Consider the following 25,864-nt stretch of genomic DNA (forward strand, 5'->3'; position numbering starts at 1 on the left):
GGGGAACGAACCATATTTTTAGGAATAAAATTTTATATAAATCAGTCAAATGTTAAATGAACAAACCCCTCTGTAAATACCTTCAGAACATAGATATGAATAAAACTGTAGAGTTTGGAAACAAAGTAGCCCAAAATATTAAAATTGACTAGTTAACAGTTCATACGAGTAATAATTACTGCCAGAGTCAACTCTAATCTCCCTTAAGTTTGTTTAGCATTATGCATTGAATGCCTGTTCTGGTTTATAAACCATTTCTAAATCTCACCCTCATTCTTCTGAAATGTAAAAAAAATGTGCGATAAACTCACATATTCTCATATAACCTTTTAATTACCTCCAGATGAACGCTTTAGTTGCCCTTTGCCACTTCTGTGAGCTCCATGGCCCGCGGACGCTATTCTGTACAGAGGCCCTCCACCCTCCATCCCCGTCTCCTCCGCAGCCTGGTTCAGCCATTCCTGGTGACAGGGACCGAGAGGCGGACAGAGAGGGTGAAGGGCTCACCATGAGAGCCAACAGCTCTGCCACACAGAGAGCTGACATGTGTGAAGTAAGTGAGAGAGTAATCTTGTCATATCCCAAATGTATGTTTAAATCCGAAATCCAAGGAGTTATTCTCTTTAATGTCTTATCTAATATATGTCTTTCTCTCTCCAGGGCTGTCGCTCCCTACCTGCGTCTCACCCAGGCTTTGTAAGTGTGGACAGTGAGACGGGAATCCGCTATTTGAGCCACCAACATCCACGCCAGCCACAGCTCTTCAGTGTGGTGCGACAAGCCTGTGTGCGCAGCCTCAGCTGTGAGGTATGCAAACATTTATGTTTTAATTTATGTATTAGTAAATTCATCTAAACTTGATTAAAAATGCATTAAAATGTTATGCATTATCTGCTATTGCAGGTTTGTCCTGGTCGAGAGGGGCCCATCTTTTTTGGAGATGAACAGCACGGATTTGTATTTTCTCATACGTTTTTCATCAAAGACAGCCTGGCACGGGGCTTCCAGCGCTGGTACAGCATTGTTGTGGTAGCCATGGACAGGATCTACCTCATCAACTCCTGGCCATTCCTGTTGCGCCACCTGCGGCAAACCATTCAGAGTCTACAGGACACAGCACTCAAGGTACTGGACTGCAGCACCACTTTAGTACCGTGATTGACAGAGTACCTCTTGGTGGAATGTACTTCCTTGTAGTGTTGAAAATATTACGGTTTGCCCTGTTTATTGCCTTGCAGGTGTTTGACAATGAGCAGTGTGTGTGTCCTCAGAGGGCTGTGCGTATGAACAGTGCCTTCTCTCCGGCAGTGTTCCCTCACCAGCGCAGCGGCAATGCAGCCCGCTCACTCACATCCCTAACCCAGCACCCCAACCTGTGGGCTAGTCTGCACTCCTCATTCAGCTGGTATGTAAAACACAGTAAAAAAAAAAAAGCAGTATTCTGATCATTTTTGATGTTTTAACTCATATTGTGACTTTGTATCTTACAGTGTGACTTTATTTCTAATAACTGCAATTTGTTATCTCACAGTTGTGACCTTATTTCTCATAATTGTGACTTTATATCTCAAAATTGCGACTTTATTTCTCATGAATGTGACTTTATAATGCATATGATAATTTTAGAACTTATACTGTGACTATCTCACGATCGCAACTTTATATCTCACAATGGAAACTATATCTCACATTGGTGACTTTATTTTTCATATTTTGCAACTTGATCTCATAATTGTGACTAAATCTCACAATTTCTACTTTGTCTCAGTTGGAACTTTATATCTCACATTTGCAACTGTATTTCTCAAAAATGGCACTTTATATCTCACAATTGCGACCTTGTGCAGTGGTGTGACCTTGAGACAGTTGTGACTATATTTCTCATAATTGCATTTATATTTCTCATTAATATAACTTTATAACTCATATTATGACTTTGTAACTTATATTGTGACTATCTCGCAATTGTGACTTTATTTCTCACGTACAACTTTTATCAAAATTGTGACTATTTCTCATAATTGATATTTATATCTCACAATTGAAAACCTTATATCTCATAATTGTGACTTTGTCTCAACTTTGAGCAATAGTACTAGTGATACTTTTCTTGGCAAACACCAAAGCAAACGCACATACAGTATAGGCCTAGCTACTTTTTTTAAATCATTATACTTCCTCTCACCTTGTTAATTATCTTTATTTTAGGTTGCTGAAAGCTTGTGGCAGTCGGTTGACCGAGAAACTTTTAGAGGGGGCACCCACAGAAGACACGCTCGTTCTCATTGAAAGACAAACTGGTAAAATGAATGCAATGAGTAAAATAATTAAGATTTACATTTTGTTGTGTTAAAATGTGCTAAAATTTTATTTTATGCATACAGCTAGATTTTTAGTCATGAGATACTATTGATTCAGTGGGAATATTTTAATTATTGTGTCTGCTAACAAATTGATTTCCCAACTGTTAAACAGAGCAAGAGGAAGAGATGAGTGGTTGGGAGGGTGCTGAAGGGGGTGGGTCTAACCCACAGCCCAGCCAATCAGAGAGTGTGCATTCCAAAGATTTTCAATTTGATGATGGAAGACAAGAAGACCTTCTTGGGCCAAAGTTCAAATCACTGAGACATTTAAGACAAGTAAATAAATGTTTACTCTGTTACAAACAGCAGATTTTGTTTAAAAAATATAAATCTGACAATGCTATATCTGATTAATGACAGGTCCTGGGTGCCAATGATTTCCGACAGCTGACATGGCATGTCCTCATGGGAAATCAAGTCATATGGAGAGGTGCAGACCCTGGTCTTATCCAGTCAGCTTTCAATGTGCTGAAGGTCAGCTAAATACCTATGCATGCAATATTTCCATGATGCGGGTCTACAGCATAAAAGCACATCTGTGTTACGAACTACAAGTCAAAAGTTTGGACAAACTTGACTGAATTTGTTTCTCCTGATCTTCAGAAGAGTTTGATTAAGCCTGTGCTTAAATGCTTGGGCGAAAATTGTTTTGTAGAAAAATATACATTTTGTTTACATATTAATTAAAAAAGTTGTTAATTTTGTTTACATACAATTTAATAAATATTTAATGGGGGTTTTTTTGTATTAAAATGTATTATTTAAATTTGTATTTTTATGTTAAACAAAATGTTACACACATGTACTCTTTGTAATAATATAATATAATACATTCTTTACTGAATAAGCCAGACCAGGATCCATCTCGTGTGCAGAGGTGCATTTTAGAAGAACTTAGAAGAATTTTTTTTTCTATTTAGTTTTGATGATGCTATTATTCAAAAATGTGAACTAGTAATAAAGAATGAGTGGATGTGTCTAATCTTTTGACTGGTAGTGTATGTTTAAAGTAGACCATAAAAGCACATCTGTGTTACGAACTACAAGTCAAAAGTTTGGACAAACTTGACTGAATTTGTTTCTCCTGATCTTCAGAAGAGTTTGATTAAGCCTGTGCTTAAATGCTTGGGCGAAAATTGTTTTGTAGAAAAATATACATTTTGTTTACATATTAATTAAAAAGTTGTTCATTTTTTTACATACAATTTAATAAATATTTAATGGGGGGGTTTTTGTATTAAAATGTATTATTTAAATTTGTATTTTTATGTTAAACAAAATGTTACACACATGTACTCTTTGTAATAATATAATATAATACATTCTTTACTGAATAAGCCAGACCAGGATCCATCTCGTGTGCAGAGGTGCATTTTAGAAGAACTTAGAAGAATTTTTTTTTTCTATTTAGTTTTGATGATGCTATTATTCAAAAATGTGAACTAGTAATAAAGAATGAGTGGATGTGTCTAATCTTTTGACTGGTAGTGCATGTTTAAAGTAGATGCTGAAAGTCTTGCTAATTCAATTCTGACCCTCATTTCTGTCCATTCCACAGGCTTTGCTTCCAGTTGGATGTGTCCGAGCAGTTTCGTACAGTCCTCACTATGAGGAAGCATATCGATATGTTTAAAGTAGATGCTGAAAGTCTTGCTAATTCAATTCTGACCCTCATTTCTGTCCATTCTACAGGCTTTGCTTCCAGTTGGATGTGTCCGAGCAGTTTCGTACAGTCCTCACTATGAGGAAGCATATCGATGCAACTTCCTCGGCCTTAGCCCAGATGTACCAATCCCAGCCCATGTTAGCTCTTCAGGTATCTTTTATTTCACTGCAAACCCTCTTTTGTGTATTTTTACTTGACAGAGCTAGTTCATTTAACATATGTCTACACCACATTAAAAAGGAATCTATAAGATCCAAGCCCTGAGAGATTTGAACCCATTAACTTATTGTATTCTGATCCCATCCTTGTGGCGCTGCTGTAGCTGAGATTGCTTCGGGTCAAACATATTCTAACATTGACACTTAAATCAGTCACACTTAGAAATGACAGCAGTAATCTCATAATCTTTATTCAGCAATTCAAGGGAACATATTGTTTTTATAACATGACGAGACAAACGCATAGATTTAACAGAGGCCCCAAAGTGTTTTGGGGTGGTCTTTGTCAGAATGTGATTTACATCTTATTTCGCAACTTCTGTGTGACTGTTTTCTTTCTAAACTGTGAAATTGTTTCATAACTCATTGTCAGGTTCATCTCAAAGTTCAACACTCATTGTGTATATACATAGTGTAACCCCTCTCCCTCTTTTTCTCTCTTTCTCGATCTATCTTCCAGAGTTTTCCATGCTGGTGGATGTACATAATGTTGAGCGCGGTTGTGTAAATCCTGTTTCGGATGATGACATTCTCTCACTTTATCAGTTCAACATTAGCAGTGCAAACACACAGCCAACAGATAAAGGTAACGCATGGAAACAAAACTCTGTAGTATAGACTAAAGATTTATACCGCTATTCAAACACACACTGTTTATTGAATTTTGCATTTATACACAGTGAATTCTTCCTTAATGTGCCTTTCTCATGGTTTGTCTTTCTCTCAGGTCCAACTCTGTTGAATAAGATCGAAGTGGCTCTTTCTAATGGGAATTTGTCGGTGGAGGTGGTCTCTCTCTGCTTGCTCTGTCTGAAAGAAGAGTGGATGAAGTAAATTTGCATTTTGTCTTTGGAATAGAAAATCTTAAATAGACCCCTTTTGTAACATTGTAAATGTCTTTACTGTCTCTTTTGATTAATTTAACGCATCCTTGCTGAATAGAAGTATTCATTTCTTAAAAAAATATTTTTGAATGGTATTATAAAATTAAAACTATGCTGAATAAAATGTGAACTATTGTTACAGTGATCATATAAGGCGCTTTCCACAAATGGGCACAAAATTCAAAAATTCAAAATCCAGGACCCGAAAACGTATTTTAATTAGAAGTAATGTTATTTTTTAACCTTCAGGAAATGCTGACCATCAACCCTCAGAAGATTATTATATGAAAAATATTATATGAACTGTTTTATATTCTGTTCTTATTTATTGTGCATGATGTTAGCCATTTTTGCAACACTGTTACAAATTTGGGACTCTAGGAACACTGATAAATAATACATTTTTGGTAGTTAAAATTATTTAAACATAGTTTGTACTACAATGAATAGAATATAAATGTAAAATATTGTGTCAAAATGATGTATAATTTTATTAGCGTTTAAGATATCTGAGGATGCACAGTCCAAAATCTAGTAATGTAACGAGACGCCAAAATATACTGAATTTCTGGAATGTGCTATTATATTTATTTCAGACAGTTTAGGAAAGTCATGTAGCAGTCATAAAGTTAAATACTTTGCCTGTTTCCCGTTATTCTTCTTTCTCCTCTCTTAATCACTTACTCAGTTCTCTCCAATTTCCTCTTTGTCCTGTTTTTGTCTTGTCTGTTTATTGTTTCTTTGCTAACCCTCTGTGCTTCCTCTCACATGATCTTCTTGTTCTTTCTGTTACAGCAAAGTAAAAGTGTTGTTTAAGTTCTCCAAGGTGGATGGCAGAGGTAAAGAGGACACTCAGAAGGTTTTAGCCCTGCTGGGGGCCACGGGGCCCGGGGAAGAGGACAATGTGCGTCTTCTTAAGTTTTGGATGACAGGACTCAGCAAGCTCTACAAGAGCCATCTAATGACAGCAGTCAGAGGTGGAGAGAGAACTCTGAGCCAGTAAGAGAGAGAGAAACGGGACAATGGACTCATTGCTAGAGTTAGATGAAAGGAATGTGTGGGTGCGTGTGTGTGTGTCAATTACGGGAAAAGGGGGCCTGGCCTGAGAATGTGTTTTTCTGCATGATACAGAGAGAAAGTAAAAGCTATCATTGTGATTGGAGCCTCAAAAACTTTTACTTACACATGTGCATTTAAATGGAATGTTGTTTTACCGTCATGACTGGACATGTCCATTTTCTGTCTTTTCACTATGTGTCTATTAGAGGACATGGTCCATTGACTTCATGGGAACTAGGCAGAGTATCAGTTGGCGTGATACTGTTTGAGGCTTGCCTGTTATATGCCTATTATAATTCATCATCACATTTTTTTTTCATCTGACTTGTCTGAGAGCGAATTTGTAATTTTATTTATCCTTATTTGATAACTTATTTTAAATAAATGGTTTTTACTTTAATCTCACACATGCTAAATAAAGTCTGTCTGCTGTTTGTAAATTTTTTTTTTAATTAAGTACTGTAATTAAATACAACAATGTGATTATGCCAGCTACTGACCACTATCAGGATCATCTGGTAGCGAAGAAATAGTTTTTTGACAGATCTTCCATGAATTGCTGTTATGGGAGTGTTTCTGGATTATGTAGAAATCCTCTTAAACCCATAAAAGTTTTTTTACAGCTTGTTTCAATGTGCTACAAACTATGCAATAAATACTGTGCTAACATGTACCTCCACCATAAGCAGCTCTTACGTAAGGAATTTTTTATTCATCATATAGCTACACCAAATTAGTTTACTACACTTCAACATTTTTTCTCAATACAAAAATGTTTTTAAAAAGTCATACGCACACATTATGCACTAAGAACAATGTATCTTTGATGAAATCTCTCATGTGACCGTATTTGAACCTACTGCACCACAAACTGACTGCGTTATCTATTTAAATGACAGCATGGTGGAATCCTCCTCATTTTATAGGCATCACATGCTTGACAATGACTGATGAATTATAACCTCCTTTCATTACAGTCATGAAAGCCCACATGCTTAAGTCATCATTCACCTGATAAACTGTGGGCTTGAGGAAGCAACAGACACGGATAGCTGAGTGGGGAGGGGGAATTAAAAACAGACTGCCAGAGTGCATGACTAAGACTAAGCCTGGGACAGGCCGTGCATAGAGTACTGATAAAGAGAGGAAGAAGAGGGGGGGTGTATGCCGTCTAATGAGGTAAAGGGGTGGGGAGCTTTAAAGAGAGCGTGGAGAGAGACTGAACTGCCAGGACTTTCACTTTCCGTGAGCAAACTGCCTCCACACTGTTTGCTCCTTCAGAAGTAGCCTACAACAGATCAAGTGTCTTGCTCACTTGCATGCCAGCTGGAATTTAAAGCTTCAAAATAAACTGATTGAAAAGGAAGAAGGAAAATTGGAGTGAAAGAAACAGGAAACTAAAATCACTGGAAACAGAAGAATATCTTGTTGTCCATCAGAATTTTTCCACCAGAAGACTGGAAATTTCCAAATGTCTGACTGGGATTGAGCCAGAGGGTCAGAATGGAAAGCAGCTGTGGGATCAAGGAGAAAGTGCAACAGTGAGAGGAAAAGGACACCTTGGTTAGTAGTTTCTGAAAGAAGCAGCTGGGAAAGCCACTGAGGCTGAGATTCTTCCATAACCTTTCTGCAGCAATCTGTCGTGCAAAACGACTTGGTTAAGAAGAACATGGGGAATATGGCCCACATTGGCCGGTAGAAGCATGTCACCAACAGGTAACGTGATACGCGTGCAGCACTGACGAAGGTCCATCAATTGATGATTAAATGGCTGTATTTGGGAGTGTGTGTGTGTGTGTGTGTGTGTGGTGTTTGCGACATAAAGAGAACAAACCGCGTGGGTGTGTTGAAAGTGTTAGGGCTTTTAATGCTCTGAACCCACATTGTTTACCTTTGCCTTTCAGTGCTGTTACTTCTATCAATATTGACTGTTCAAGGAAGTGGGTGCAATGATTTTATGAAGACGACGATCAGAAATCTGCAAGACTCTATACACATCGAAATAACGTCCGGATTCGTGAGTTTCAATTTTTTTTTTAGAACTTCACGATCGCATGTATCTGTCCCGTGTAATTTTTGTACTGACCTTATTGTTGTTTTGCAGTTTTGGTAACGTGTGAGAAGCCTGTGCATCTTAAAATAAATAGCTCGTCTTTATTGAAGGCTGTAAAATTTGACATTGTAATATATATCTGTTGCAGCCACAAGTGTTTCCAAAGAACTACGTCGTGTCTCACTATTTCAACGACAGCGCGCTGTGCAATGAGCCGGTAAGACTGACAAGTTCAGCGGGTCGGTGGTGTGATGCTCTTTCTTCTGATCCAATTGAAGTTATTCATAAATACATTATACGTGCAGGTGCAGCTCGGTTACAGACAGTACATTTTATAAACTTAATGAGCGTGTTTTAATTAAATTAGATTTTTGTATTTTATGGGGCCTACTAACTATTGGGAGATTGTAAATAAGTCAATAAATAAATACAATTCTTGAAAAAAAGAAATGTTGACATAAGTAGTAGACATGAACTTTTCTTTAAAAAAAACAGCAAAGTAATATTGTTTTAAATCATTTGTTTGCAGAATAAAAGTCAGCCTGTTACCAGCATTCAGATTTTGGACCTCTTTAGATGTCATTCTGATTTGTATTATTATTATTATTATTAAAAACATATTTAATCGTAAAGAAAGCTTGATATTCATGATGTTTGACAAACAGTTTGACAATAATGATTAAATCATATACGCTCTTTTGAATTCATGGTGCAAAGAAAGTATTTAAATATTCTATGGTTGGAACTGATGGTTAAACAAACTGACATGACATTAAATATGGAACAAACCTTTTTCCCAGATGACAGCAACAAGATTAGATAGATTGCATTTCTAAGAACTTGTAATTACGTGTAATTGAACATGTAATTTAACTAGATTTTCTTCTGGTTTATCATCTCAGCCATCGACCCAAATACAAAAGGTTTAGTAACTAATTTTCTCCTAGTAGCTAAACTTTAAAATTACATCGGTCTTGTGTGTCTCTCTCTCTCTGTGTGACATTAGTGCTGTGTGTTCAGTGCTGCTGCGTTCCTGTCTAATTCCTGGATTCAGCTCCTCCAGCACCTCAGTCGAGTCCACCTCAAATACAGGTTCATCAGCGAGCTGATTCTCACACTGGACAACATAGCAAAAGAGGTACATTGTCATACACTCTCAGAAAAAAAGGGACAAAAGCTGTCAAAAGTTACACTTTTGTACCTTATTTACCATTTAAGTGTGTATATTACAACATTAAAGGTACATATCAGTACTTGAAGTGTACATAAATGGTTCATTTTAAAGTACCCCAGTGACAGCTTTTGTACCTTTTTTTTCTAAGAGTGTATAAAATGTTTGTAACAAGCTTTGTTCATACCATACTTCTTGCTGCTATACTGTTTTCCCAGATGTTGTATCAACACATTTTTCATTCTTAATTGTAGGTTTTGTTAGATTTATCTCTTGTGGTTAGTGTTTTTTCGATCTTTTTGTAAACAGAAAATTCCAGATCGTCCAGATATCTCTGCTTTCCCATCTGTTCAGTCATCGCCTGAAGGTCTTCTCTCCTTCACCTCATCCCTCTTCACACGATGGCTCGATTTGGATTGTGCTTTTGGAGAGCATCACTGCATCTTCCCCACACCAAGTGAAGAAAATCAAGAAAATCCACCTTCAGAGGAGGAACAGAATGTGGAGAACCACAAACCTGTGGATGAGCAGCAGCCTGAGAAAGAAGGAGAGACAGGTAAAAGACAGCTTGACCAAGGTCCGACTAATGGCTATAGAGAGTCACTTTTCCCAGGTTGCTCTCACTGGACTTTTTCTTTTCTATGGATAACATCAAGTCTGATCTGGTGAAAGCTGAGAAATCTGTTTTAAATATGCCACAAAACTTGGCCAAAATGAGGCGTCACTTTGAAAGTACAGCTACTGTAATTATTTTTTGTTTTACATTGATTAGCATTTGTATGAGATTTCAGAGAGAAGTTGCTCTCTGAATATGGTTCATGATTTCTAGATGCAGTTATGGATCCACCTGTTGGAGAAAAGGGATGTTTTGGTAACAGACACATGGCCAATATGATGTTCTCTTTCATGTACGTGTATGATGTTTTTTCTGCATCATGTCTTTGCACTGATTGTTTCTATCACTTATCCAGTGTTTCTATGATCTTATACAGTGAATTATGTGTCATGATAATTCAGGTTTAACCTGTTGACTGAATGTTTTAACATTGAATGTAGTGAAAAAGTAAAGAATACATGAAGCCAAAAGTCTCCACTTATTACTCGGTGTTCAAGAGGAAACAACTACGCTCATATAGGCTACTACAGTAAATTCAAGCCATATTAAATAATACTGTAGCGTAGGAACCAGCTTAAGCTTAAGACATTTACAAAAGGGTTACATAAGTCATGTTTACAAGTATTGTTGTCTTGCCTTAGAGAAGGTTACTACAAGCAGTTTTTTACTCAAATGAGTTTAACAATCTTTCTGTTTTTGGTGTACATATGATGTCTGTTTTTAAGTGTGGATTTTTATATATAAATAAAATCTTCTTAAAATGAATTCAGTGTTTGTATGAACTGACTATACTCTTGTTTGTCAGAGTGTGTGTATGAGGACTTTCTCTAGTATCAGCTGGATGGAGAGACGTGCAGATGATGGCACAAACAACAGGGCACCACAGAGACCTTTTGTTCACACAATTTTGCTGTTCTACCACAATATAGCCTGCAGCTGGCATGTCTCGAAAACACACATAAAAACACAATTACCCAGTCAACAGGCAATGAATTACATTTTTTATTATTTTTTTTTATTTACCTTGATAACCAGGAAATTAAAAACTTTTGAGTTTTAGCTCTTTGATTTTAGCTACATATTGTTGAAGGATATTGTTCATAACGTTGCAGGATTTTACCGTTAATGCCAGAAATTTTGTTTGGATTTTGCTCAACTGAGCCAAACCCCACGCAAACCAGCACACATCTTGGAAAACCTCCCTAAACCAAGAGGTAATGCCACACAAGGTAATGTAAACGCATTAACTAACAATGAGCAAGACATCTGTTACAACATTCAATAGTCTTTATTAAAGTTAGTTAAAAACAACTGTCCATTAAATATTAACAGATAAAACTTAAGATTTCAATATTAGTAAATGCTGCAACTAACATGAACTAAGAATAAAAATGCTTTAGAAGTATTGTTAATTATGTCATCATCAATTTATGTATTGTTAACATAAAAAAGTGAGAAGGATTTCTGTAAAACATTCTCTTTGGGACAAAAATTCCCGTTCGGTGACTTGGGAGTTTTCCTGTTTTTATACAGTCTATGGAGCTTTCCAACTCTGTACAGGGCTCAGGGTGCGCTTTAAACCACGTGACGTGAAGCGGAAGCCCTCCGCTCTCTCAAAATGTCCGCGGCCGGTGAAGACACGTTTCCTCAGGAGGATGATGAGTTTGAGGACATGGAGGCGAGTGGAAGCGACCAGGATGATATGGAGGGAGAAGGACGGAACGGGGACGGAGAAGAGAAAGTTTATGTCCCCGGTCTGCAGCCGCTTCAGCCGGGAGAAGAGCTCGAGATGGACCGCTCCGCTTACCGCCTGTATCACGAATGCCAGACCGGTCAGTCTGCCAAACATCGTGCCCGATTACTAAACACAAACTTGCGTGGTCTGGTGGATATATGGCTAGCTGTGGTTTACTCGTGTTTGCGAGGGGGTAACATAGGTTTACCAAGTTAATAAAGTACCATGTCAATAACATGTTTGTTTGGATATGTGTTAGTATAATCACTGCCACTACATTTTTTCTTTCTTTCTTTTATTATTATTATTATTATTATTATTATATATATATTTTAAATACATCTTTGCTAAGAAATGTCTGGCCATGTCACTCGAAATGAATTTCATATGTGTATCATCATTGAAAATTAAAATGTCAGGATTATTGATACATTTGATACATATTGATACAAATTATGCATTTTTTAATTGTCCTGAATGTATCAATATCTTAGCGATCCTAAATGTAGGCTGCGTTTTTGCAGTGCAATAATAACTAAATGAATAATAATAATAATAATAATTGTTAATATTATATGTTGTGGTATTGTTTAGGGCAGTTTACCAATTCTCTTTACTGTAATGCATTTTGACATTTTACTTTTTCCATTATTTTAATGATGATTCTCGTTGCTGTAATACAGTAGTACAGTACAAAAGTTGCAAAGTAAAATAAATGATCAACAACGAACATAAAAGGCAGTAAAACAAACAGTATTGTCATGAATAGTACTTTTTACTATTGTTTACACAAAATAATGAGCATGAATTCTTGTGCTCAATAAAAAATGTAACAAAATAAATAAATTGTTCTTAGTTCTTCATCCAACTTATTCATTGTGCATAATAATTGTTTTTCTTTCTTTAATTCTGTTTTTTCTTTCTGTTTTAAATGAGTGAATGTATTTTTTAACTGTTTTGAAAATGTCTTTCATTTTAATCATAACAGAAAAACTTGTGTGTTAATAACCAGATGTTTCTATTCTGATCCCTGCTATCTTCTGAAATTAATTTCATGATAAGTAAACTTCTCTTTCCCTCTGCAGGTGCCCCGTGTCTGAGTTTTGATGTGGTGTGTGATGGTGAAGGAGAAGGGCGGGAGCAGTTTCCTCTCTCTATGGTGCTGTGTGCAGGTACACAGGCGGACACCGCCTTAAGCAACAGGTAAACTGACACGAATGCTGTCAGAGCTTGCTACTTTTATCATTCTGCAACAAACATCTAATACCTTTATGATGCCTGGCTTCCAAAGATGATGACATTTTCATCTCTATCCAGGCTTATTGTCATGCGCATGCACAATCTTCATGAAACTGACAAAGATAAAGATGGAAATGAAAGCAGTGATGAAGAAAGTGATGAAGATGAGGACGAGGAGAAGAAACCACAGTTGGAGCTGGCCATGATGCCACATTATGGTGGGATCAACAGAGTCCGAGTAAGTCTAGTTACTTTAATATTTACTCTGTCAGACTTTTAGAGTTTTAATTATAATTTTACAGCTTCAATGATAATTGTAATAATAAATATCAGCGGTATGTAATAATTAAACATGTAATCCAGTTTAATTTTCTTAATCATCATCTAAAGTTATGATGTTTTTATTTGAACAGGTCACCCGGCGAGGTGAACAGACATTGGCTGCGCTCTGGTCAGATAAAGGACAGGTGGAGATTTTTGACCTCCGAACTCAGCTTGAGGCTGTGCACAGTTCGTCAGCGATGTCGGCCTTCATCAAGCAACAGAAGGAAGCCACTCCTCTTTTCAGTTTTTCTGGTCACATGTCAGAAGGATTTGCCATTGATTGGTCACCCAAGGTACCAGGTGAGTAATATGGATTGTAATATTAATATCCACCTTATTTTTCAAAGCAGGAGTAAGCTATTTTCTGTGAATGTGCGGAAGTACTGATTCATTTGCTGCTATAGTAAATAACTAGAAGAACCACAAAGTGCAGTAAACGGTAAAACTATTTGCATTACAAACAAGTATGTTCATGATTATGATAATAAATGAAAATAATATAATAATATCAAATACCAGTTTGCAATATCAAGCAACATAATGGACTGTTTTTGTACAGCTAAAATAACTAGAAGCGGATGACAAAGGAAGCCTTGCACATTCAAGTTAAAAATGGTCATACACTCTTATGTTAAAAATATATATAATGGACAGATCAGGGTCTTGCCTCCATACAAATAGATTAATGGGACTACTGACTAAGTCTCAAATCATTTCATGTTTACCTACTTTAGGACGCCTGGTAAGCGGCGACTGCAAGAAGAACATTCACGTCTGGGAGCCACAGGAGGGTGGGACTTGGAAAGTTGACCAAAGGCCTTTCAGCTCACACAGCAAGTCTGTTGAGGACCTGCAGTGGTCACCTACTGAAGCCTCAGTATGTCAGTCAAAAGAGAATGATAATATTAAAATATTTTTTACAAGTGGATATAATGGGTAAATTAGTGCTTCTCTCTCACCTCCAGGTTTTTGCATCCTGCTCAGTGGATCAGTCCATTCGCATTTGGGACATAAGGGCACCACCTAATTCCATGCTGTCAGCCAATGAGGCTCATTCTTCAGACATCAATGTTATAAGCTGGAACCGGACTGAACCTTTTATTTTGTCTGGAGGAGATGATGGCCTTCTGAAAGTCTGGGATTTAAGGCAGTTCCAGGTGAGCAAGAGGAAACAAATATTAATGTTTTTTTTCCAACTAAAACATTACCAAAGTGAAACAAGTCAGTCTGAGGTTACATGAAGAGACAGAAGCAATTAAGGCCACATTTGTTGCATGTCTGTTTGTCAGGTAAATTCTTCCAGGGCGTTTAGAACAACCTACTTGCAAACTACAGTACTTTTAAAACGTGCTATAAAGCGAAAATCAAAAATAATTCTACGAGTAGTTTATTTATTAATTATTTTTAGAATTAATGTACACTACCGTTTAAAAGTTTGGACTCTGTAAGATGTTATGTTATTGAAAGAAGTCTCACCAAGGCTGCATTTATTTGATCAGTATACACTAAAAAAGTAATATTCTGAAATATTATTACAAAAGTAAAAAATTTATATTTTAACATGTAATTTAAATGTCATTTTCAGCAGGCATTAGTCTTCAGTGTCACATGAGTTTTCAGAAATCATTCAAATATGTTGATTTTATCAATGAAGAAAACTTTTTTTTTTTGCTGCTTAATATTTTTGAGGAAACGGCTGTATGTTTCTGTGATTCTTTGAATAGAAAGTTATAAAGAACAGCATTTTTTAAATGGATATGTTTTATAATATTATAAATGTCTTTACTGTCACTTTTAATCAGTTTAATGTGTTCTTGCTAATTAAAGGTATAAATACAAAAAAACCTACTGACCCCAAACTTTTGTACAGTGTTTTATGTTATCTGTATGTTACTTATTTTTGTTTATTGTTTAAAGTGATCACATTCACATTCAGACAAAGTGATCATGTTTCTTTTTTTCAGTCTGGACATCCAGTGGCCAGTTTTAAGCAGCACAGTGCTCCTGTGACGTCAGTGGAGTGGAACCCTGTTGACTCCAGCGTGTTTGCTGCTTCTGGAGCTGATGATGTTATTAGCCAATGGGATCTGTCAGTGGAGTCATGTGACATGGGAGAACAGGCAGGGGGCTTAAAACAGCTACCACCACAGCTACTGTTCCTTCACCAGGGCCAGAAAGAAGTGAAGGAGCTCCACTGGCACCCGCAGATTCCTGGACTTCTCATTTCCACCGCGCTGTCGGGATTCAACATCTTCAGAACTATTTCTGTTTAACTGTGTGCGTGTGTCTGTGTGAGTGAGTCAGTGAGTGGGAAGAGAGAACGAGAGACTGGACAGTTTCAGGCAGAAAGAATGTGCATGTGTAGAATTTGTACATAGATGGATGAATGGAACATCTAGGTATGCATGACTCGTATGTATTTCTGTCATTTTTCCATCCCTTCCGGAACCAATATTTCAACTTCTTGAGGCAGAAATAATGTAATTGTATGATGAATTACTAATTTGTACTCGTTAAAATGTTCTAAATCATCCACAAGTCTGTTGGTTGTGTATTAACATTATTTATAACACGAGCATATTTACCGAAGAGCCACTTTTCCTTGGGTATCCGTTCAGTACAAAAAAAAAAAGATTAGGACTTCTTAATGGACATAACAGATTATTTTTAGTCTTTCAGTTTAAAGCTAAAGGCAGACTGCTGGTTTTATGGGTCAAAACCATAGTAGCCTTCACACACATTATAATAAACAGAAAAGTGTTTTGTTAGTCCTTATTTCTTCATGTAAAATAATTGACAATTCAACAATTCAGTCTACATTTTGCCTTAGACAAACTGTTTTCAGTTGACAACTTTACTGAAGGAAATTTGCTAAGCCTAGATAAAATCATGATGAAACCATGATTTTACCAGGTTATATTGAAAAAAAGTTTGGGTTTTTATGCATTGAGTGCTCTGAATTTGCCTTCAAGACTGAGATGAGTTCAGTGTCTCTTGCTGGAAAGAGGAAACGGTTTTAATATGGAAGGATGCCCTCCAGTTTAAGTATGAAGAAAGAACTTGTTTACATTTCTGGCCAATTTTTTGGGACATTTTTGTAAATATTCAATTCCACTTCCAGCAATTGTTACCTTTTTTACTTTTTTTTTTTTTTTACCTTTTTCAACTTTAGCCGGTGCTGTAATAATAACTCTGGACTTGTAGTCATGTATGTGGCATTTGTAGATAGTGAACCGCATATACAAAAATGTATAACATTTAGAGTTATTCTGAAAAGTCTTGGAACTAAACTAAGCTATTTTTATTTATTTATCTTTCCATCCATAAATCTATCAATCCAGCTAACCTTCATGGAAATATCTTAAGGCAAAATGATCCCACACTGATGCAATTCAAATAACATGAGAGGGAGTTACAAGATAGTATTCATTTATTTACTTGACTTTAAAATAAAAAAATATATCAATAAAAATAGCATACTTACAGAAATTAATTTGCCTCCCTTCAGCACATTCAAAGAATGCAAAATGCCACAGATAGTTTAATAAAACTTTTAATTACACATTTTGGTCTAGCCCAATCTACATTACTTCAATTGGCAGCATGATTTAAGTGTAAACTCACTGATTGTCTGTTATATATTCTTTAGTATTCAAATCAAACAACTGGGAAAGCAAGATAAAAGCAACTGCTTTTAAAACGAATCCAGCCTAAAGCTTTTCATGCTTCTCTTTATGAAGCTAGTCGAGTGCTACAGTCAAATGATCGACTAGATTATTTTCATTCACAGTTTAAAAGCTATGCAGTTTGCGGCTGTTTAGCTTTAAGACTATTTTGTAGTGTGTAACTATTACGTGCATTTCATTGTTGCACTTTTTAAATGAGTACATCAACAACAATACACAATCTGATTGCTTCTTCCATTTTAAGATATGAATGTATATGTAATGAAAACTCCCAGGAGAAAATTCCAGCATTTGTGAATGCATTCAGCAACCTTGCATCTTCGCACAAAAAGAAAAGCTTCATCATTGGCTTTTCAGTGAAACTAACATTGGAAACATTGGAAAACATCTTCATGTAAGGCACTGTAGATAACCATAATCTAAACATCACCTTTTTGTTCCATTCTGTATGAACTTTAGGTATTCACTCTCCATCAAGATTAAAGCTGTTTCCAGTTAACTGAAGAAGGCAAAGTGCCCTTTAACGGAGTTATGAATTGGAAAAACTGAACATTTACTGCTCAACATTATATAGTTGAGACCGTGGGAAATGTATGAATATGTTTGTTCATAGGTTATTCTTTGTAAGACATCACACTGTACATGGGAGACTTTCAAAATTTGTAGTTATAAAATCCAATAAAAAACAAAACTGTAACATTGTCTTACTTTCATAAAATAGTTCCAAAAATGAGCAAACACCATTGTAAACTTGGAAAAGAAAGTTCCAAATTGTCCAGTTATTACCTCAAGATGAAATTTTCATTAACTCTCCCTGTATGGATGTTTTTTCTTTTTTAAGAATAATTCTGTTCATGTCATGATCCATATGCCAGTGACTAATTTTTGGTCCTCAAATCGCTCAATATGTCCTCTTATAGGCCAATCTCATCATCGAATTCGTCCTCAAAAGTGTATCCTTGTTGTCCGTTGGCACCCTCCTCCTCTGAATCTGTTTCTGAAAGATGCTGGTCTTCTCTCCTCTGGTCCAATGGTGAGACTCCCTCATATTCTGAGCTCACTGAGGAAGAGAGGCTTGGAGAGTTGTCCTCCCTCCGATTAACCACCTCTGCTTGTCTTGGGTCTTTGTCGTAAGCCATTCTCCCACTAATCTCTTGCATCTCCTTATTTGGTCTCAAGCCCATTTCTTCTTCAACTTCCACATCTAGCCCTTCGATTATCTCCTGTCGCCCGATGATCTCATCACGTTTGTCGCTGAATCGCACTTTGGGCCTGAGCCCTTTTGATTTCACTCCATTGACTTCGTTGAGTTGCTCTTCTCGTTGGCTCACCTCTTTGGTCATACTTTCCATTCTCATCCTCTCGCTCAACTCATTGGCAGCACTCCTTGGTGACATCATCACATCTCTTGTGCTCTTGCTGGAACTAAACACCTCTTCACTGTCTTCGTGAAAACCCATCGTCAGACCGTCCATCACTCCCAGGACATCTCCTAAAATCGAAGGCCCTAAATCCAAGTCGAGGTCAAAGGAAGAAACTGAATCGGAATGCTGGAGCTCATTCGGACCGGTATCTACTGCGTATTCAAATTCATTGTTATGGTTCATCTGATTGTCTGTGGTCTCTACAGTGGCTTCCACGTCTGGTTGCACAGACTTGGGATTAGGACTAGAGGGGCCATGGCTGGACAGGAAGGAGGTGTCACCAAAAGCGTCTCCACCACGACCAATGTGCATGGTGTGACGGAAATCACCCAGGGGGGCAGAGATCATGGTGGGATCCAGACGAGGGGTTCGAGAAGATGATTTTTGGAGAGGCATGGTAGCAATTGAGGAACGAAACTGCAAAGTCAGATGAAGAAAAGATGTAATAAACATTTAAAGTGCAATAAAATGGTTTATAACTAACCATTATATTACATTATAATTTGTTAATTATTATTTAATATTGCTTGTTTTTTGTATGGTCCTTGTATGTAAACATTTGAAGAGTTCAGATGCAAAAGCCTCTAAGTGCCATCTGAAATTTTCATCTAAACTTTGTATTTTTATCTGGCTCCTATGCGAAGGTTCAGTAATTTTACTTTAATGGCAATGTATAGGTCCTTTTCTGTGATATTAAAATGAAATAACTGAACATAAATATAGGAGCCTGATAAAAATGCTCATTTTAGATGAAAATTTCAGATGGCATTTAGAGGCTTTTGCATCTGAACTCTTCATTTGTTTTTAAATGTATTATACAAATAAAATGTGATTGATTGTTAGTTACAATAAGACTACATTTTATTATATTTAATGTTCATTTTATGTTATGACATTTTTTAAATATCTTTCCTTATCCAAGTTTTTATTCAGTGTGATTCAGTTTTAAGGGAGATATAAGACACGTGATTATATTACTCGGTAAATTCCATGTTTTATCCACAGTCAGGTATGAAATCATTATGTTGCACAAAAAAAAAAGAAAAAAGTTATGATTGCGTAAAGGCTGTGAAAAAGAGGAGCTGACAGACGCCAAAGCCAAGCTCGGACTTGCATGTGAAGCGTGTGCTTAAATGCATTCTTCCCTCGAGCTCAGTGTTGCCAACTAATTTTCGGGTCAAATTGTTGCTAAAAGTTGCTAAATGACATTGTGATGTCATTGCACGATGATATATTTAATGTTCATTTTATGTTATGAAATTTTTTAAATATCTTTCCTTATCCAAGTTTTTATTCAGTGTGATTCAGTTTTAAGGGAGATATGAGATATAAGACACGTGATTATATTACTCGGTAAATTCCATGTTTTATCCACAGTCAGGTATGAAATCATTATGTTGCACAAAAAAAAAAGAAAAAAGTTATGATTGCGTAAAGGCTGTGAAAAAGAGGAGCTGACAGACGCCAAAGCCAAGCTCGGACTTGCATGTGAAGCGTGTGCTTAAATGCATTCTTCCCTCGAGCTCAGTGTTGCCAACTAATTTTCGGGTCAAATTGTTGCTAAAAGTTGCTAAATGACATTGTGATGTCATTGCACGATGACATTATTACATAATTATGACGCAAAATTACATAAAATCTCAGGAAACAAATATTTTATGTGTTGATTTAGATTTGTTCATAAAATAATATAACGTAATATAATATTAAAATATAAATAACTGTTTTTTTAAATACAACATTGAATTATTGAACACTTACACATTTTTGAACAATTACAATTTAAGTTTTTTTTATTAGCTAGTAAACTAGTAAAACCACATTCTGAACAATTATAGTTTTAAGCAGTGTATTAGCAGTTAGTATAAAAATAGGACACAATCTATGTTAATATGAAGGAATTTTCCATATTGATTTTTCACCGTTTTTGAAATTACGCATAGCATTTTGTGTTTTCGGGTTACAATGGATAATGAATAATGGATAACGGATAATGTCCTGGAAAATAACTAGTACCTTTTCCATTTTTCTAGATATTTTTTTTTACAGTGTACTAACTGATCAATAATCACAGGTACAAGCTACTAACAAGGTGTATCATAAATGAACAATTATTCAAATATTCAATTATTATTATTAAATTAAACAATTGCAAATAGCAATAACTTAATTCGTGTGAATTGTGTACTGCTAGGCATCGTTGGTTTCCTTATTTTGTGTGATTTAGATGGAAAATGTGTGCCCTTTTTTCGTTTGAGTCACTTATCAAAAGTTGCTAAAAGTTGCCAAATAAATTTTAAAAACAGCTAAATTTGTTGCTAGGTGCTTTTGGAAGAAAAGGTTGCTAGGGTAGTGTGAAAAGTTGCTAAATCTAGCAACAAAATTGCTAAGTTGGCAACACTGCTCGAGCTTTCTCGCGAGGACGAGACGCAAAGTCTCAGATAAACAATATGAACGTGCCCACGTCTTTTTAAAACGTGCTTTTGAGATTTATGACAGAAACAGACCGTTTTCTGAAGCCCAGGAAATTATTTTAAAGCACAGGGATAATTTCTTACTTTATTATAGCCTATTTATTTACTAAATAGTTTTACATACTTTAATAAATTTAAATGATTCGACATAAACATTTCATAATTAGCGCGTTTCACCCTTTATTGCTGGTAAAAATCCATTTTAGGGTCATTTGAGAATCTTATTAACACGAAAGAAATAAGCAATGTCGCTATATTCAAAAACAGCTGTAACAGTTGGAAAGGGAATCAGTTCTAGACGCCTTTACCAGATCTACTGACTACGAGTATAAAAGCAGATATTCTGAGGCCAGTTCAACTGTGATGAATACTATAAAACAACTTTTATGTCAAATATAATACACATTAGATGAAAACGAAGTAACTTAGTTTAATTGCAGCCAAGTAACTCTTACCAGTGATGTTAATTTTAAGCAGAAGACCTGCCTTTTGCCCAGGAATGCGTCCTCCTGTCCAGTGAAGCTGTAATAGAGCAAAAATCTATTTGTTATCAAATAGTCTAGTTTAATGCAATGAAGGTCCCTAAAGTGGGAGTAACTGCCACTAAAAGTTACGAGCCCAACTGAGTTATCCAATAGGTTTCCTTCAAAACGACAGAATTAAACTGACTTTGATCACTGTGTGCTTATCAGTGAGCTTGTACCTGTTTGTTCTATAACCAAATGTACCTTTCAATCTCTTTCGCTTTCCTTCTTTTACTGACTTTTCTGGCGTCGCTCTTCTCTCCGATATTTCTTTTTCTTTTCTTTCTTTTCCTTTAGGGATGGGCAAGGAAGTGACGTCAGTTTTGTCCGGGACAAAAAGCTGTAAACACTGAACAGTCATGAAAGTACTGACTGACATGGGGTTTTATTCTTTTCCCATCAGAACAAAATTATTTCACACGAATTGTCTTATTACTGTGTGGACACGGTCCAACCTCACTCATGTGTAGAATCGGGTAATTCAGGAGTAATCAGGGTTGAAGGTGAACAAAGCATCATCTCCTGGGACCCGCAGGCATAGACTTTTGTCCTCTGTAGAGGCCATTCTATTTTAGTGAATTTCTCTGAGACTTTACATGCCATAGCTTCTACTTGTTATTTAAATATGACTGAAATTGACAGAATGATCAATTTGAGCACTCTTAGGGAAATACAATATTTTTAAAGGGGTCCTATTGTGCTCTTTTACAAAGTCTTGATTTTGTTTTGGGGGTGTACTAGAACAGGCTCTCATACTAGGTTGTTCGAAAAAACACATTATTTTTCACATGTTTTACATTATTACAACACCTCTCTATCCCAGTCTGGCATGAAGGGCTCGAATAGTTCCTGTATCAAATGAAGGCCCGCCTTCTGAAAGACGAAATGTGCTGTGATTGGTTAGCTGGGCCAGTGTGTGTTGTGATTGGCAGCACTCGGCGCCTGGTCGGGAAATGTCATGCCCCTTACCATAGCCACCTGCCAGCTTCAGTGTAAATATTGCTTTAATATCAAATCAATTTGAGCGCGATTTAAACCCGGATGATTGTAACTACTCTAAGTTCGTCTGCCTTGGGAAAGCTAGCATGTCTCCGACATAGTGATAACACTCGTTGCCTTCTCTAGTGAAGCTCAACCAGGTCTCGTCCCATTCGTCGATATTTGTGATGTCACAAATCCCGGAAAATATGCGTTGTAGTCCAAACGAGTCGTTCGTTGTAGTTCTTGAAAAGAGATTTCTGTTCAATAAAATATCTCCTTTTGAAGTGGATTTTGAGCTTTGTAGCTTTGCAGATCTTTTTTATGCTCAAACAGCAACATTACAGACTAACTAAAGTTGAAAAAGGGAAAACGCATAATAGCACCCCTTTAAATCTGACTCATTTTGAAATCATTTGTCATAAATAAACATCTATGGGGTTTCAAATCGGAATATCACTTTTTGTTACGAAACAAGGCATCATTTTCATATGTCTTCTGTAGAGGACACCAGGACAAATGGCATGTTAATCAGGCATTTTGGGGAGACACAAAAAGTCAATAGGGGAAACAATTATAGATCAATATTCCTATGAAATATGAGATATTCTTATGAAAATGTTGCCAAGTTATTACTCCCATTATAACACTTCTTTTTTCATTATGGTTTGCCTGAAGAACACATTCATATGCAAATTAGATGCAGTGTAGCCTATAGATACATTGTATAGAATGGGAATATAAAATTATGTACATTTTACGCACATATTGCATAAAGTAAAATAGTATATCAAATCATTCTGTTTTATCTTTAATAACATAGTTGAGAACAGGGCTGGACTGGGGCTACAATTCAGCCTTGGACAAATCCAGCCCATCTGGCCAACGAGTTTCCTCTTGAATGATTTACTGGGTTATATAGGGCCTTAAATTGGAGTAAATAAATGAATAAATAAAACAGGACAGAAACAAATAATGACAGATATCCTCCTGAGATCCAGCTATGGAGTTTTTGCCTTCTGTAGTGGACATTATATTTTAGTGAATTTCTCTGAGACGTTACATGTCACAGTTTTAAGTCTGGAGTCCTGTACAGAGCACATTCAGGGCTTTCCAGAGATACCAAATGATTGGATGTTTCTCCATGACAACTCTCTCTCCTTGGTTTTTAAAAATGGCTGACAATAATTTAGTGATAAAATTGTACATCCTTATGGAAATATGATAATATTTTGTAATTATAATTTAAATCTGATTAATTTTCAAATTGTTTGTCATAAATTAACATCTCAGGAAAATATTATGGGGTTTCAAATCAAAATATGACTTCCTGTTATGAAACAGGACATCATTTCATACATGTCCACTGTAGAGGACACCAGGACTAAAAGCATGTTTATTATACATTTTGGGAGACAAAAGAATTGAATAGGAAAACAAATTATATATGGTGAACAAAGCATCATCTCCTGGGACCCGCAGGCATAGACTTTTGTCCTCTGTAGAGGCCATTCTATTTTAGTGAATTTCTCTGAGACTTTACATGCCATAGCTTCTACTTGTTATTTAAATATGACTGAAATTGACAGAATGATCAATTTGAGCACTCTTAGGGAAATACAATATTTTTAAAGGGGTCCTATTGTGCTCTTTTACAAAGTCTTGATTTTGTTTTGGGGGTGTACTAGAACAGGCTCTCATACTAGGTTGTTCGAAAAAACACATTATTTTTCACATGTTTTACATTATTACAACACCTCTCTATCCCAGTCTGGCATGAAGGGCTCGAATAGTTCCTGTATCAAATGAAGGCCCGCCTTCTGAAAGACGAAATGTGCTGTGATTGGTTAGCTGGGCCAGTGTGTGTTGTGATTGGCAGCACTCGGCGCCTGGTCGGGAAATGTCATGCCCCTTACCATAGCCACCTGCCAGCTTCAGTGTAAATATTGCGTTAATATCAAATCAATTTGAGCGCGATTTAAACCCGGATGATTGTAACTACTCTAAGTTCGTCTGCCTTGGGAAAGCTAGCATGTCTCCGACATAGTGATAACACTCGTTGCCTTCTCTAGTGAAGCTCAACCAGGTCTCGTCCCATTCGTCGATATTTGTGATGTCACAAATCCCGGAAAATATGCGTTGTAGTCCAAACGAGTCGTTCGTTGTAGTTCTTGAAAAGTGATTTCTGTTCAATAAAATATCTCCTTTTGAAGTGGATTTTGAGCTTTGTAGCTTTGCAGATCTTTTTTATGCTCAAACAGCAACATTACAGACTAACTAAAGTTGAAAAAGGGAAAACGCATAATAGCACCCCTTTAAATCTGACTCATTTTGAAATCATTTGTCATAAATAAACATCTATGGGGTTTCAAATCGGAATATCACTTTTTGTTACGAAACAAGGCATCATTTTCATATGTCTTCTGTAGAGGACACCAGGACAAATGGCATGTTAATCAGGCATTTTGGGGAGACACAAAAAGTCAATAGGGGAAACAATTATAGATCAATATTCCTATGAAATATGAGATATTCATATAAAAGTATCTTATAGAAGTTATTTCTTCCATTATTCTGCTTATTTTTTCATTATGGTTTGCCCCAAGAACACATTGATATGCAAATTAGATGCAATGTAAAGATACATTGTATAAAATGAGAATACCAATTTATGGACATTCACATATTGCATAAAGTAAAATAGTATATCAAATCATTCTGTTTTATCTTTAATAACATAGTTGAGAACAGGGCTGGACTGGGGCTACAATTCAGCCTTGGACAAATCCAGCCCATCTGGCCAACGAGTTTCCTCTTGAATGATTTACTGGGTTATATAGGGCCTTAAATTGGAGTAAATAAATGAATAAATAAAACAGGACAGAAACAAATAATGACAGATATCCTCCTGAGATCCAGCTATGGAGTTTTTGCCTTCTGTAGTGGACATTATATTTTAGTGAATTTCTCTGAGACGTTACATGTCACAGTTTTAAGTCTGGAGTCCTGTACAGAGCACATTCAGGGCTTTCCAGAGATACCAAATGATTGGATGTTTCTCCATGACAACTCTCTCTCCTTGGTTTTTAAAAATGGCTGACAATAATTTAGTGATAAAATTGTACATCCTTATGGAAATATGATAATATTTTGTAATTATAATTTAAATCTGATTCATTTTCAAATTGTTTGTCATAAATTAACATCTCAGGAAAATATTATGGGGTTTCAAATCAAAATATGAGCTTCTGTTATGAAACAGGACATAATTTCATACATGTCCACTGAAGAGGACACCAGGACTAAAAGCATGTTTATTATACATTTTGGGAGACAAAAGAATTGAATAGGAAAACAAATTATATATCAATTTTCTTATGAAATATTGGATATTATTATGAAAATCTTTTTCAACATGCTGTCCCAACAGCACTTTAATATGCAAATTAG

The 25,864-nt window shown here is 36.2% G+C and overlaps 4 protein-coding genes across 9 annotated transcripts in view; 3 read left to right on the forward strand and 1 right to left on the reverse strand.

Annotated features, from left to right (window-relative positions):
* Positions 1-6,605, forward strand: part of LOC107598420 (folliculin-like) — a 9,004-nt gene extending 2,399 nt beyond the window's left edge. Inside the window, exons 2-13 of one of the 2 annotated variants that reach the window (XM_016289746.1) lie at positions 344-553; positions 661-807; positions 904-1,125; positions 1,239-1,405; positions 2,209-2,300; positions 2,476-2,639; positions 2,724-2,837; positions 3,922-3,975; positions 4,110-4,179; positions 4,708-4,833; positions 4,975-5,077; positions 5,927-6,605. In XM_016289746.1, coding sequence (XP_016145232.1) covers positions 344-553; positions 661-807; positions 904-1,125; positions 1,239-1,405; positions 2,209-2,300; positions 2,476-2,639; positions 2,724-2,837; positions 3,922-3,975; positions 4,110-4,179; positions 4,708-4,833; positions 4,975-5,077; positions 5,927-6,134 — 1,677 coding nt within the window. In that variant the 3' untranslated portion in view covers positions 6,135-6,605. Of the gene's footprint in view, positions 1-343; positions 554-660; positions 808-903; positions 1,126-1,238; positions 1,406-2,208; positions 2,301-2,475; positions 2,640-2,723; positions 2,838-3,921; positions 3,976-4,055; positions 4,180-4,707; positions 4,834-4,974; positions 5,078-5,926 lie in introns of both variants that reach the window. The other variant, XM_016289747.1, reaches the window with a different exon arrangement.
* Positions 6,606-7,382: 777 nt separating this feature from the next.
* LOC107598425 (uncharacterized) lies at positions 7,383-10,564 on the forward strand. Of its 2 annotated transcripts, none has more exons than XM_016289754.1 (5): positions 7,383-7,906; positions 8,095-8,207; positions 8,392-8,460; positions 9,250-9,381; positions 9,769-10,564. In XM_016289754.1, exons 1-5 carry the CDS (start codon positions 7,894-7,896, stop codon positions 10,081-10,083), a joined length of 642 nt encoding a protein of 213 aa, XP_016145240.1. In that variant the 5' UTR covers positions 7,383-7,893; the 3' UTR covers positions 10,084-10,564. The 2 variants fall into 2 exon arrangements, with proteins under 2 accessions (XP_016145240.1, XP_016145239.1); XM_016289753.1 differs by having other exon boundaries at positions 7,387-7,906; positions 9,724-10,564.
* Positions 10,565-11,595: 1,031 nt separating this feature from the next.
* LOC107598422 (glutamate-rich WD repeat-containing protein 1-like) overlaps positions 11,596-25,864 on the forward strand; it is a 16,727-nt gene continuing 2,458 nt past the window's right edge. The window contains exons 1-7 of one of the 2 annotated variants that reach the window (XR_001610559.1): positions 11,596-11,862; positions 12,851-12,968; positions 13,083-13,242; positions 13,418-13,628; positions 14,063-14,205; positions 14,294-14,485; positions 15,293-15,698. Coding sequence is in view for 1 of the 2 variants with exons in the window: in XM_016289749.1 (XP_016145235.1) it covers positions 11,649-11,862; positions 12,851-12,968; positions 13,083-13,242; positions 13,418-13,628; positions 14,063-14,205; positions 14,294-14,485; positions 15,293-15,601 (1,347 nt within the window). In the remaining variant the exon portion in view is untranslated. Of the gene's footprint in view, positions 11,863-12,850; positions 12,969-13,082; positions 13,243-13,417; positions 13,629-14,062; positions 14,206-14,293; positions 14,486-15,292; positions 15,864-25,864 lie in introns of those variants that run through there. The other variant, XM_016289749.1, reaches the window with a different exon arrangement.
* cdc42ep5 (CDC42 effector protein (Rho GTPase binding) 5) lies at positions 16,869-21,812 on the reverse strand. 3 transcript variants are annotated; one of them, XM_016289750.1, is made up of 3 exons: positions 21,616-21,812; positions 21,368-21,434; positions 16,869-18,855 (listed from the first exon to the last, which is right to left on the reverse strand). In XM_016289750.1, the coding sequence occupies exons 1-3, from the start codon at positions 21,795-21,797 to the stop codon at positions 17,929-17,931; spliced, it is 1,176 nt and encodes a 391-aa protein (XP_016145236.1). In that variant the 5' UTR covers positions 21,798-21,812; the 3' UTR covers positions 16,869-17,928. The 3 variants fall into 3 exon arrangements, with proteins under 3 accessions (XP_016145236.1, XP_016145238.1, XP_016145237.1); XM_016289752.1 differs by having other exon boundaries at positions 21,641-21,716; XM_016289751.1 differs by having other exon boundaries at positions 21,582-21,697.

The sequence above is a fragment of the Sinocyclocheilus grahami genome, unplaced genomic scaffold (genome assembly GCF_001515645.1).
Source record: "Sinocyclocheilus grahami isolate Dianchi unplaced genomic scaffold, SAMN03320097.WGS_v1.1 scaffold251.1, whole genome shotgun sequence".
NCBI classification, from domain to species: domain Eukaryota; kingdom Metazoa; phylum Chordata; class Actinopteri; order Cypriniformes; family Cyprinidae; genus Sinocyclocheilus; species Sinocyclocheilus grahami.

Bases quoted from the DNA above. Each gene is read 5' to 3' on its own strand.
- cdc42ep5 (XM_016289750.1), bottom strand. From the start codon at position 21,797: ATGACTGTTCAGTGTTTACAGCTTTTTGTCCCGGACAAAACTGACGTC. The intron at 21,435-21,615 runs GTACAAGCTCAC...GCTCTATTACAG, and splicing joins TTTGGTTATAGAACAAACAG to CTTCACTGGACAGGAGGACG. The intron at 18,856-21,367 runs GTAAGAGTTACT...CTGACTTTGCAG, and splicing joins GCTTAAAATTAACATCACTG to TTTCGTTCCTCAATTGCTAC.
- LOC107598425 (XM_016289753.1), top strand. The intron at 8,208-8,391 runs GTGAGTTTCAAT...TATCTGTTGCAG, and splicing joins TCGAAATAACGTCCGGATTC to CCACAAGTGTTTCCAAAGAA. The intron at 9,382-9,723 runs GTACATTGTCAT...TTTTGTAAACAG, and splicing joins TGGACAACATAGCAAAAGAG to AAAATTCCAGATCGTCCAGA.